At 40.9% G+C, this 12,884-nt stretch overlaps 1 protein-coding gene across 3 annotated transcripts in view; it reads left to right on the top strand.

Moving 5' to 3' along the window:
- Positions 1-12,884, top strand: part of SPATA13 (spermatogenesis associated 13) — a 160,960-nt gene that overhangs the window by 118,687 nt on the left and 29,389 nt on the right. The window contains exon 1 of one of the 3 annotated variants that reach the window (XM_080662350.1): positions 9,021-9,302. The exons of the other annotated variants lie outside the window; for them this stretch is intronic. Coding sequence (XP_080518476.1) covers positions 9,248-9,302 — 55 coding nt within the window. The 5' untranslated portion in view covers positions 9,021-9,247. Of the gene's footprint in view, positions 1-9,020; positions 9,303-12,884 lie in introns of those variants that run through there. 3 annotated transcript variants of the gene reach the window in all.

Below are 12,884 nucleotides of genomic sequence, written 5' to 3' on the forward strand. Positions count from 1 at the left end.
TATTTATTATAACTATGAAGCTTATTAGCTATATAAACAAATTAAATGTAAATATAAGACTAAAAAGAGACTCATGTCTATGAAAACTTAATTGAACACTTGGAGAGATTCAATAAAAGTGAGTTGCTAAAAGAAGTATTTTCTGTCAAATTAGATGAGAATTGAGAGCTACAAAAATGGGAAAAATCAAAGAATCTGTACTCAGAATGCTTCACGCTGTTTGTGATTAGTACTGTATTTTAAAGAAGCTAGAACTGGAACTCATGCTTGACACATTCTGGGTGTGGCCTGCGCAAGAGAGAAGGCAGAATTCCAGTTAGATGATCATACACGAAGAGCTCTGGTCCTGTATGATAGCAAAGATGAATTAATTGCACCGTTGTATTTTTTAAGTTAAAATGTTAATGGCACAAGTGCATGTGTCGTTTTTCCTGATTTAGGAGTTGTAGATAGTCTGTTTGCACCTCTGCTGCAGGTGGCTGAAGCAGGATGAAGATGAGGGGAAGGATTGAAAGGTTGAGAGGTGAGTCTGGACTAGAGATCCCACTGAGAGAGGTAAGAAGGAGACTGCCCATTCAGGGCCTCCCATTAAGGGGACTTTATCTTGGGGGTAACCAGGAACCACAGGGGGTTTTAAATTGAGTGAGATTTCTAGGAGACAGGAGGAGTCTGTTGCTTAATCAAGGAGAGAGAGCCCTGAACTAAGAACGTGACAGTAGTACTGGAGAAATGAAAACTTGGAGGTCGAGCTGATTGTCTAGATATTTTGGGTGCTGCTACCCAGATACCTGAGTTTTAGGAAGCATAGGAGAAGAGAACACAAAAGGGGGACTCAGTCCCATTCCAAGCATGTAAAATTGGAGTGATGATGTAATATCCTAACATTTAGGAGGTAAGGGGAATTTAATCCTAAGTGTTTATGCCATTTTAACTTTGATTATTAAAAATTAAATAAAATCCAGGTGGGACAGCTAGATGGAGGTATCATCACCACACCCTTAATCATAAGGGTCTAACTTGAGGAGGGAGACCCAGACTAGAGGTAAAGACACATCAGCAAATAGATGGTTGTTCTTAAAGCTCTAGGAAGGAATGTTACCATCCTGGGTGTATGTAAAAGATGAGAAGAGGATCAACAATTTTGGGGGAACCATTAAAGGATTAGCAATCCACCAAGAGTTAGAGAAGGAATGGCCAGGCCAAGTGAGTAGTGTCCCAGATGTCAGAGGAAGCCAGGCTTCAGAGAGAGAACGGTTGATAATGTCAGATGTAACCAGTCAAGTTAGATTCTTACTGCTTGAAAAATACCATTGGATTTAGCAGCCAGGAGTGTGCTGATCTCGACCAAAGCAGTTGCAGTTCACCAGGAGGGCAGAGCCAGCATGCAATGAGAGGGTGGCTGCGCGGTCATGGGGGAAGTTGGGACAGTAGGTTTAGTGTAGAGGTGTCTATTTTGCTTAGTTGTGTTGGTTTTCTGACTTTTATAGCGGAACATTTCCCATAAAATCTAGAACTAAATAAAAATTATATTTTTGGTTGGAATATTAAAAACATTTATTTTGTATTTATTTTACTATATCTGAAAGCTCAACATGATTGTGTGTTAATTTTACTAAATATTTTTAATATGTTTTTATTGATTTCAGAAAGAGGAAGGGAGAGGGAGAGAGAGATAGAAACATCAGTGATGAGAGAGAATTAGCTGTCTCCTGCATGTCCCCTACTGAGGATCGAGCCCACAACCCGGGCATGTGCCCTGACCTGGAATCAAACCATGACTGCTTGGTTCATGGGTCGATGCTCAACCACTGAGCTACACCAGCTGGGCCTTTACAAAATATATTTGAAAGAAGCAGTAATGTTACGTATACATCTTAAAGTTCTATTCCTTGGTGATGTAATATCCCAACATTTAGGAAGTGGGGGGAATTTAAACCTAAGTGTTTATGCCATTTCAACTTTGATTTTTAAAAATTAAGTAAATTGAATTATAAGAAATTACTGGAGCACATTTTTTGAAAAGTCTTGCAACAAAATTAATAAAGTTATTAAAAACACTTTAGGTTTAGCTTTTACTTAGTCAAAACAGAGAAAGGTTTTTTCCCCCTTTTTTGTTTAATTTATCTTTATTGTTGAAAGTATTACAGATATCCCCTTTGTTTGATTTGTTTTTTTTAGGCATTAGCATTACTGTCCTCACTATAGACGTTCATTGGACAGTAGCACAACCCCAAGAAAAGGATGGCTGATTTTTTTTACCCCATTGACCCCCTCCACCCTGCACCCACCCCTCCCAGGCCTTCACTCTATAGTCTTTGTCCTTGGGCTATGCATATATGCATATAAGTTCTCCCGTTAATCATTCCCCCCTAACCTCCCACCCCCGGGTTTTTCTCCTTTGCCTTAGTATTTTTTGTTTTTGATCCTACTTCTAATTTGTTGGAAACAACAAATTTATCGATAGTTCAGTTAAAAACAGTTCAGAACATATTTCTGTTTTTTCCTTACTATGATCAATAGAATAATACGTTAAGAATACTTGATTGCTAGACCTAATGAGTTAGACGAGGAAGGGGACTCATACAATGATTCTGGCATTGTTCTATTCCAATTATTGTTAAGAAAGTTAATTCTATTATTAGCAGACCTTTGGGTCAAAAAAACACAATTGAATCCCAATCTTCTCCTGACTAGTTCAGTGACCTTGGGTAAGTTACTTAACCTGAAAGTCTCAATTTTCTCTTTTGTCCTAGGACAGTGGTCAGCAAACTGCAGCTCGCGAGCCACATGTGGCTCTTTGGCCCCTTGAGTGTGGCTCTTCCACAAAATACCACAGCCTGGGCGAGTCTATTTTGAAGAAGTGGCGTTAGAAGAAGTTTAAGTTTAAAAAATTTGGCTCTCAAAAGAAATTTCAATAGTTGTACTGTTGATATTTGGCTCTGTTGACTAATGAGTTTGCCGACCACTGTCCTAGGAGATATTATTTTATACACCCACAGATAAGTGAGAATGACCTGGGACACAGTAAGCGTGCAGTAAATATTAGCTGCCATTACTCCAAAGAACTAAAGGGAAGCATTAATTACACAGGGAGCAAGGGCAGTGGTGAGCAGTGAGCCATGTTTACAGCCAGAGTACTGAGTTATTTATTTAACCGCACTAACCATTTTAATCATAGATGAGTCACTTAATCTAATGAGTAAAAAGCCATAGGGCACCAGGAGTGTATATAGAACAATATTCTGTTATTATTTTGTTATTATCCCAATATAAGTTAAACAGATTTAAAATGCATACACTGAGTTTATTAGAGGGGGAAAATTTCAACTGAATCTTTTCTGTTGATTCTCTTGACCCAAAATGTTTTTGAAATTATTTTAAACACAACATAAAACCTTCTTGTCTGATCTCTTATGCTTGGATTATCTCTTTCTGCATTTGATTTTCTTTCTTTTTTTGTTCATCTTCACCTGAGGATATTTTTTCCAGAGAGAGTGGAAAGGAGGGAGGGATGTAGAAAGGTAGATTAAGGGAGTGAGAGAGAGAAAGAAGCAGAGAGAGACACATCAATTGGTTGTCTCCTACATGTGCCCCGACCGTGGCCGGGAATTGAACCTGCAACCCTTTGGTGTGTGGGCTGATGATGCTCTAACCATTATAAACACCAGCTAGGGCTCTGCATTTGATTTTCAAACGTTTTCTTTCAGTAATGAATCAGAGAAAATAGGAAGTCAGAACTTACACCCTGTTGAGAGTGATAGTAACAGAATTCTTGGGAAAGCTGGTTGAAGTATTGGTGACATAACTCTTTGATTGTCAGGTTCGGATGTCGTGGGTCTGACCAAATAGTTTCTCTTCTTCCTTTCCCATCTCCCTTTATACTCTAATACCAAGAAGCAGTGGCATCATTGGCCATATTTATTTGTAAAACAAGATAATTCAGTTAGCTTGTCTTTAGGCAAGTACTTTGGTAAAAATGTTTTCCTAACTGCTAACACTGTGCACATTAAAATTACTCCCTTCTGACTGTGCTGTTGAGATGAGTGTGGATCCTGTAGTCAGGAATTTAGAAATTAGGAAGGGTTCCGTATATAGAAACAAGTATTACAAATAAAGTATTGAGCATTTTCCAGCAAACTCTTGACATTATTATCTTCTAACAGTTACAACATTCTCAGTTCTAAAACTTGTATTTGTTCTTATCTTTCTAAACTACTAGAGTCTTCAAAGTATCATGCGTCTAATATTACATTCCAGAAATTGGATTTTAAAAGTCAGAGGAAGGAGAGCAAGAGATCTAAACAACTGGCAAACAACCACCAAGTGCCCGTACTCTGTATATCTTACTTGTCTTACAAACAAGGAATCCAAGACTTAAAAATGTGCAGTAAATTTCCTCTCTCTGCTAAGCAAGATTTAAGTCACAGTAGTGCAGCTGGCGTCCCAACCAGGTCAGACTGGCTCGAAAGCCCAGATTGGTTTCCACTCACTGTCGTTGAGGTGCTGTGCTTTTCTATCACAAACAACAAAAGTATTCCACCTCTCTGCAAAAAGTGTACTTGTTTGGCAGTTTTAAAGAAGATGCCTTCCTGAAACTAAAGTTATATGTCAGTTATATCTCATTTTTACAAAGATCACACCTTAACCATTGCCTTTTATTAAAACAAAGAAAAGTGAAACTCATCTAATACCCATTTTGTTCTTGTTACATTTGAAACATGCTCAGTCCTAAGGACCCAAAAACAAATGGATACAGGAAAGGTGAACTGCGTTCTAGGCCTTGAGGGTGACAGAGCCACGTGTGCTCCCAGAGGGCAGGAAAAGCAGTGGTCCTATAATTATGGCGGCACCTGTCTTTTGAAAGATGACTTTCTATTTGCTTTTGAATTTATCTAAAAGTTCTAGTCAGTTCCCAGGAAGTGTCTTTTCTGGAGTCATTTTTAGGGTGGTTGGGGCTCGGAGAAGGTATAAAAATGAGGGGAGGGTGCACTGAAGTCAGTGAGAACAAATTTTCCATTATTTTCTGTGTTCATGTTCACATAACCCCAGGTTGAAAGCAATACCTTTGAAGATACAAAGAGAGGCACACATTCATCCTCTGGCTTCAAGTGCACACTGCATGGTCCTCACACAGCATGTCCTTGTAACCCTGCCCCGTTTCCTGTGTGCTCTGTGATTGGGCCTTCCCCTTTGTGGTAAGGCGCCTGGCTGCTGACTGAGGTTTCAGTAAGACATAAGTGGAGCCTCCCCAGCGGGTGTGGTTCAGTAGTTGAGCATCCACCTATGAACCAGAAGGTCATGGTTCGATTCCCTGTCAGGGCACATGTCCAGGTTGTGGCTCAGTCTCGTGTGTGTGTGTGTGTGTGTGTGTGTGTGTGTGTGTGTGTGTGGCAGGGGGTGGGGGTGGGGGGGTTGCAGGAGGCATCCAATCAATGATTCTCTCACCCTATCCCTTCTGAAATCAATAAAAATATATTTTTTTAAAAAAAGACCTAAATGGAGCCTGCCTTGCCCATACATGAGTAGGCAGTATTCTGATACTGGGTGCAGTTGAACATCAATGTGTGCTAGAAAATGTTGTATGTTATGTTAAGTGTCTGTGTTACATTTTTTCAGGAAAATAATATAATTGTGACCTGTAAATTAATAATGCTTGTCTTTAATCCATTCAGGAAAAAAGGTATTGCTCTGCATACACAATTATTTATGCTAATGAACAAGGGAGCTTTGGTCTGAATAACTATGGCCAAATCCTGTTAAGGAACCTCCCATTCCAGCCCCATATTGGCCATGAGGCAGCACATGAATGTACATAAAACCCTTGCTATGTAACTCTTGATTCTGGGTAGTCATGACGTATATGGGAACTTGGACTGGGGCTCAGTCCAGCCAAGGGTGAGGGAGACCTTGGTTCTTGGCTGATGTGGTATCTGTCCTTAAGCCCATTTTCTAAAATTGACAATAGTGCTGTGCTGAAGAGTAGGGTTATTCCTGCTATCCTGTGCCTGTCCTGTAGCTCTTGGCAGTGAGGCTGTGACCAAACCTAGTGGGGACATAAAGTTCCTAAGCTGTTCATAGGTTAAGGACACCTCTATACTACACAGAGAGGTTACTGCTTTGGTGTGAAGCATTGGCAGCTGGGAAACTTTGGTTGATGAGCAGATAACCAATGCTAGGGATCTTTCTACATAAAGTAGCAAAGTGGTCATATGAAAAATTCTATACCACATTGTACTTAAAATAAGACAATAACAGAAATTTGGAGCTAAATGGAATTTTAATGACTACCTAGTCAATATCAAGAAGCAGTCCTGGAGAGATAGGTCCAGTGGTTTGTGTTTGAGGCACCATTACTAACTTAACTCGCTGACAGTTTTAGGGCATTTTTTTCCATATGTATGTATGTAAACATATATAAGTCTTAGGGCCACTTTGCTGAAAATTTCTATATCTATAGAATAATTTCTGTATCTATAGAGTAAAAATGATCATAACATCTATTTGTTTTCAATTTTTATCTTGTCTGATTTCTAGATAGTTTATATTAATCTATAATTTGGATTTCTCCACCCTCCTTTGGGATTGATGCCTTTGCTTAATTCTTTCAGTGTTGCCAGTAACCAATGATTGTGACTTCCCAGTCCTATCTGGGTAGTAGTGCAGTTGGTATCTTATCCAAGGAGAAGAGATTAGTGCATATGTTGGTGGGGGTGGGGTTTAAGACTTCAACTATGCTTACGAATTTTGTTGGCTCTAATCACTAAAAAGTTTTTTAAAAGCTAAAAGTCAAACCTTTGTAGCTTCTTCCAAAAATATCTTAGAGGGGTTGTTGGGTCAACATCCTTTAAGAAGGTGCCTCATTTAAATACAGTTTTTGTGTATTTACTTTTCCACTTTTTATCTTTATTTTGTTTTAGGTGTACTGTAAAGTACATTTATTTAGTGAATGCCTTCTTTTTAAGATCTTAAAATCCAAAGAATCTTACTCTAATGCCCTGACCCCATCTCTGGATTTAGAAAAAGTCCTTGGGAGACAAAAGCTGTTCTGCTGTAACAGTTGCCAGTGAAAAGTGAAAATAAGCAAACAAACTGTTGAGGTGATACTAAGGAAATGTGGCAAAGGGATGTTTTTTCTTTGTGAAAACTTGCAATTTTAACCAAAAAGGAGGAGGAGGAGGAGAAGAAAGCAAGCAAAAGAAAACACTGTGGGTTTTATTTGCCTCCTGTTGGAATTTAAGCTTTGTTAGAAAGGTTACCCATCACAATTAATTCCCACTTTCCACTGCTTTGTATCTCAATATTCAGCACTTCACCTCTTCATCCTGGATTCTTCCCATTCATTCCACTGTCTTCATTAGCTTTTGACTTGGTGAAAAAGTCTAGCAGCATTCAAGATGTTGCCTCAGAGCAAAGAGTTTCTTGGCTTTCCTAGAACAGCACTTCTCAAACCTGAAGGTGCATTTGCATGCCGTAGATCATATGAAAATGTAGCCTTGATTCCAGGGGCCCAGGTGTGGCTTGAGAACCTTCACTCCTAACTAGCTCCCAGGTCATGCCAGTGCTGCTGATCTGTGACCACAGTCTGAGGAGCTGCGCCCTAAGACACTTTAATTGTACCACCCTTATTGAGAATAGATATGCTCCTATCACATGATCTACTAACCATTTAAAAAATTTGGCTCTTTTAAGTACTTTTAAAAAAATAGTTGCAAAGGAAAGATTTGAAGGCAATCTGGTTTTGCGAATGATTGTGTGCATGTGCACACATTTGTTGTAGATTGTTGAAGCCCTGAGTTCCCCAGAAAACCTCCCTCCGCTGGATTGAAGGGTGGGATGCACCCAGTCAATAGAAATAGCCACAAATATTTAATGGTAAGAAAAGCTTACAATGTAGCACCTTGTCAACATAGATATGATAACTAATAATAGCTTTGCCTGCTGAGTTCACACTGTGAATTTTGTGGAAATTTACACATACTATGGACCGTGGCCTTTTCAGAGTAGCAGCAGCTTGATTGGTAACATTTATTAATCCCTAATGAAGTGTCAATATTGTCCTAAACACTTTGTAATACATTCTCAATAAGCCAATAAGGGCCGTTGGTCATTCTATAGATTGGAAACAGCTACCTAGAGATTTGGAAACTTTCTCTTAAGTAGTTGTGGTAGAGTGGATTTTGAACCTAGCTGGTCTGACTCACTCCACAGCCCATCACAGTAAAGATGCATTTTCTAATCGGCACCATATTTTTTTAAATCAACATTTATTGAGGGATGACCATGTTATCACTACTTTGCATATATTATCTCATTGTTTGCAAAGTTCCTGTTAAGAACAAATTGAAGGAAACACAGTTTGTTAACAATTGTTTTACAACATAAAGAGTTGCTCATTGTAGATAACTTGGAAAATACCAAAAAAGTGTAAAGGAAATAAATAATCCATGTTATCTGGAGAAAACTTACTTTAGGAAAAAAAGCAAAAACAATTTCTTCATTATAGAGTATACAGGGTGTTCCCCCAAAAATGTATACACACTTCGAAAGCTGATAGCTCAGTTTTGAAAATGAAATGTATTTTAATAAACACTGCTTTATAATTATTCAAAGTGTGTGCATACATTTTTGGGGGATACCCTATATATACTTGATATAGTAAATGATATACCTATCATTTTCACATAGTAAAAAGTACACATTCACATATATATTTTTAAACAAAATTCCTCTTTTAAAGTGATTTCATAAATTAACAGTTAACATAATGCAATATCATAACTCAGATTTTTGTCATACCATACATAGTGTGCCATCCCAACTCCATTTTTGAACTTAGCAACCTCCCTGCTATTTTTCTCCAGTAAACAGATACCTTTTTAAAAGCTCTCTGAAAATCTAACTGGGTCTTTGGAATTGTAATGAAAAGCAGCAAATGCATTCTTTCCACCTTCACGGAGGGTTGTTGACTGCACCTGATACGCTGTGAGAGTGTGTGGGTTTGGCATGTGCAGGTTTGCCTTAGTTTAGAATTTCCTCCCTGGCATCCGGAGATGTCTGGAGCCGCCAGCCTCGGAGTTGGTGAGCGGTGAGCGCTCAGCAGGCTCTGGCTGGCGTGATCACAGGGAGCCAGCGTCAAAGCTGTGAATAAGCAATTTCTGCAGTTCCGGAGCGAGAGCCTGTGAGATTCTTGGGATGCTCAGTCATACCCCAGTCCTGCTCTGAGTGAGGCTGTTTTTCAAGAAGAAGGATGGTAGCTAGAGGGGAAATAGCAAGATTTTGGAGTTTGGAAAGCCTTCACATGGGTATGTGTGCAGAGAAAGAATTGTTTTGTTGTTGATTTGACTCTTTCCTTTCCGAGTTGCAGTGCTATCTGCCTGCTTCTTGTCAGATGTGTACATGTGTGAAAGCTCATTTGTCCTAGTTCAGCATCCCGAGCATAGTTTTAGTTGTAGACATAGTAAAGCAAAGACATTGATTTTGTTTATGGCAGAGCAGTTAGAAGGATATAGAGAATAATAAGAATCAAGAATGGATCTGGTTTTTATTGTGCTGGTTTTTGCTTCTGTTACATGGAATTTCTTTGTACAAGTGTTTATTGTTGGATTCTGTAAAAATGTGCCTTGCTAATCTGGGGTGGGTAAGGTTTATGGATATGGATTGATTTGTGAGAAATACTGTTTTCAAAAATGACATTGCCCATTATTCATTTATTCCATGGTTTCTGCAATATTTTTATGAGTATTGTCATTTATACTAGTTTCTATTTAAATGTGAAAGAAATGTGGTACTCTCCTCACACTAGGAAATTGTAAATTGCAATCCATGTTCTTAAAAAGAAGTAAGAAAAAAATACTTAACTGAAAGAACTTTAGCTGACTGCTGCACATGGGTACAATATATGCTTTAAAGAGTCTTGCCTCTGTTTTTGCCTTAAATCAATGCCAATAACTCACTGAGTGCAGGAGAACTGTAGCTGACAGCTTAAAGGCAGCTGGGGCCTTGCCGGAGCAGTCCAGTTGGTAGTTTGTGCTTCTTCCTTGTTTTGATTGGTTTTCTGTGCTGGCTGAGAACAGACAGGGATGTGGTTATGGCTTCTATATATGGCAGATTAAAAACAGCATGTACTCCATTTCACTAACCAAAAGTTAGAAAAAGAGAACAAAGTTGCCCAGTGATGTCTGCATGCAGAACATAAGCCTGCTTACGGAGTGGCTGTGCTTGTGGACTTGAGTAACTGGGTATATGGTCCCAGTGCCATCATGGCTCCCAGTGTCACGGAGGAGTGTGGGCTCATCTCGAGTCTGATCGGTGTAGCTGTGTTTACTCCAGCCGAGTGAGCAAAGCCAGTGCGGAGGTGAGCAGAGGCGGCCAGGCGGTCAGTGATGGTAGCCCCGCCATCCTTCTGCTCCTCCCCCAGCATTCCTTCACTCTCAGGGCATGATTCCCGTTCTTTCCACACTTGGGCACAGGCCGAGGAAAGGCTGGCCTAGCTTCTGGCTCTGAGTGGCATGATCTCGGAGCTAGAGACCCAGCATGTCAGAAGCTGCTGTGCACGCTCCCCCTCACCAGTACCATCAGGCCTCCTGTGCTCAGGCCCTGCCATCGTAAGTGGCTCTGTTTCCTTGGTGAGCCTGGCTGTGAGAAAGGAGTTCACTGCTTCTCTGACTTGGAAGACTGGTTCAGTCTGTTCCTGAGACTAGGTGTACGTGTATTAAAATAGAAATGAGCCCTGGCCGGTGTGGCTAGTTTGGTTGGAGCATCATCCCGTGCACCGAAGGGTCATGGGTTTGATTCCTGGTCAGGGCACATGCCCAGTTTGTGGGTTCAATCCCTGGTCAGAGTGAATATGGGGAAGCAAGCAACCCATCGATGTTTCTCTCTCCCTTCCTCCCTCCCTCTCCTTTTTCCTGCATCCCTCTCCCTCTCTCCCTCTCCCTTCCTCTCTCTCTAAAAATCAATGGAAATGTATCTTCTAGTGAGGAATTTTTTAAAAATGGAAATGACAGCAAAATTCCAGAATAGGAGGAAGCTGAGCTACTGACTGAGGGCCCTCAAGCCATTGTGCTCCCAGGAGATAGTGGAGGGAAGACTGGGGGTGGATGCCTGACCAGGGTCCATGGCCCCTAGACCCTCCTGCCTTTCCAAGGCCCTGAATACCCATTTTACAGGCCTGTATGACACAGCTCTAGGACAAGTTTTGGCTTTAACTTGAGAAGTGGGAAAATTATTCATAGGTAATTTAAAATAAAACTCACTAAACCATTTATAGAAACAAAACACATTTTCAGGCTTGATGTAAATTAAGCTCAGTCAGGAAATAACTTACTCCTCTCACTGCTTTGGGCAGCAGAAATCAGCAGCGACCCTAAGGTGAGCACAGATGGAGGGAATTATGTCCAGGAGGCCCTTAGACATGATACAAGTTACCAGTGAAGGTTAGCAAGTCCACTTCTAGGAAAAGATTCAAAAGTACTGTATGGAAAGCGATTTGAAAGTCCAGATTAGGCATTATCATGACTTTCCTGACAGTGTCCATTTAAATTCTAGAGTGTGAAAGATGTTTCACTCTTTAATTCAGTCAACTAACCCTGACTGACACGCAAGTTCTAATCCCTGAGAGCATCAGCATTGGGGTTGGCTATTAGGAGTTAGACATATAAACAGCAAGTGAGAATATTTTAGTTCAACAGCTAACATATAGTAGCAACATAATTGTGGTAAATAGGACATTAAAAACAGATCATGACCACAGAGGATCGGGGAATAATGGAGGAGAGCCGAGAAATCTCAGATCCTATGTCAAGAAGTGATGGCTAGACTGGGAGGGTGAGTCGGAATTTGATCACCTGTTTGGGGTGGGAAAGTGGCTCCAGGTGGAGAGGTAGCATGGACAAAAGGATTTTGTCCTTTTTGTTAATACTGGGAACTCAGTGGCACACGCGCAGCTAAAGCAGAGGTTTTCAGCCAATGAGATCAGAATCCCTTGCCTTCCAACTTGTGGCTTGCTGCAGGGACAGGCAAAAAAATGAAGATGTCCTAGAATGCATTTGGGCAGGTAGGTTTAAGTTCCCATGTTTAGCCAGGCATCAGAATCTTGGGAGAGCTTTTGAAAAATACATTCTCAGCAAACTTCCTCTCCTCCCCTCCCCTCGCCTCCCCAATCCCCTCAAGAACCTAATTCCCATGTCCATCGGGGCAGGAATCTTTATTTTTCTAAATGTGCCCGATGTGATTGGAGGCCATCAGCCCTGGGAGTTTGGGAACCATTGAAGAGGAATGGTCCTGGAAGTGGTGTAGCATGTTTGCCATTGAAGATCACCCTCCTGTGACCAGTTTGTTCCCTCAGTGTATCGCCATGGCTTGAGAGTCCCCGTGGTGATCAGGGTGTGGGCTCATAGCTTCAGCCCAGACAGCAGTGGCCTTGTGAAAGCTGCTTGTGGCCCTGAGCACCAGCTGCCTGCCTTCTGCCTGTGTTTGCCATTTCCTTTTGAAGATGGGAAGCGAAAATGAATGGCTTATCTCAAACTTGAGGAAGCCTGTCAGCAGGTTTTCTAAAAGAAAGACATGTTTTTAACAGATTATTCTAAGTGTGGGAATTTCCCTGCAGTCAGTCTAGATTTAGTGAGGGAAATCCCCACGGAGGAGCTGCAGGGCTGAGGGGAGTGCTGCTCTGAGGTCATTAGTGTTGGTGATGGCCTGGGCCCTTCATGAAAATAGACAACGTCCATATTGCCTTCCCGCCAACTGCCTGGTTGTGAAATCCAGTTCTTAGCTTACTTTTCTTTTACAAAACCCTTCCATACCTACCCTGCCACATGAGACAGGTGAGACAGTGGCGTAGAGCCTCAGGGAGGTCAGGGCCTCTTCCAGCTCGCCTCCCTGGA

Source organism: Plecotus auritus (assembly GCF_963455305.1).
Source record: "Plecotus auritus genome assembly, chromosome: 3".
NCBI lineage: Eukaryota > Metazoa > Chordata > Mammalia > Chiroptera > Vespertilionidae > Plecotus > Plecotus auritus.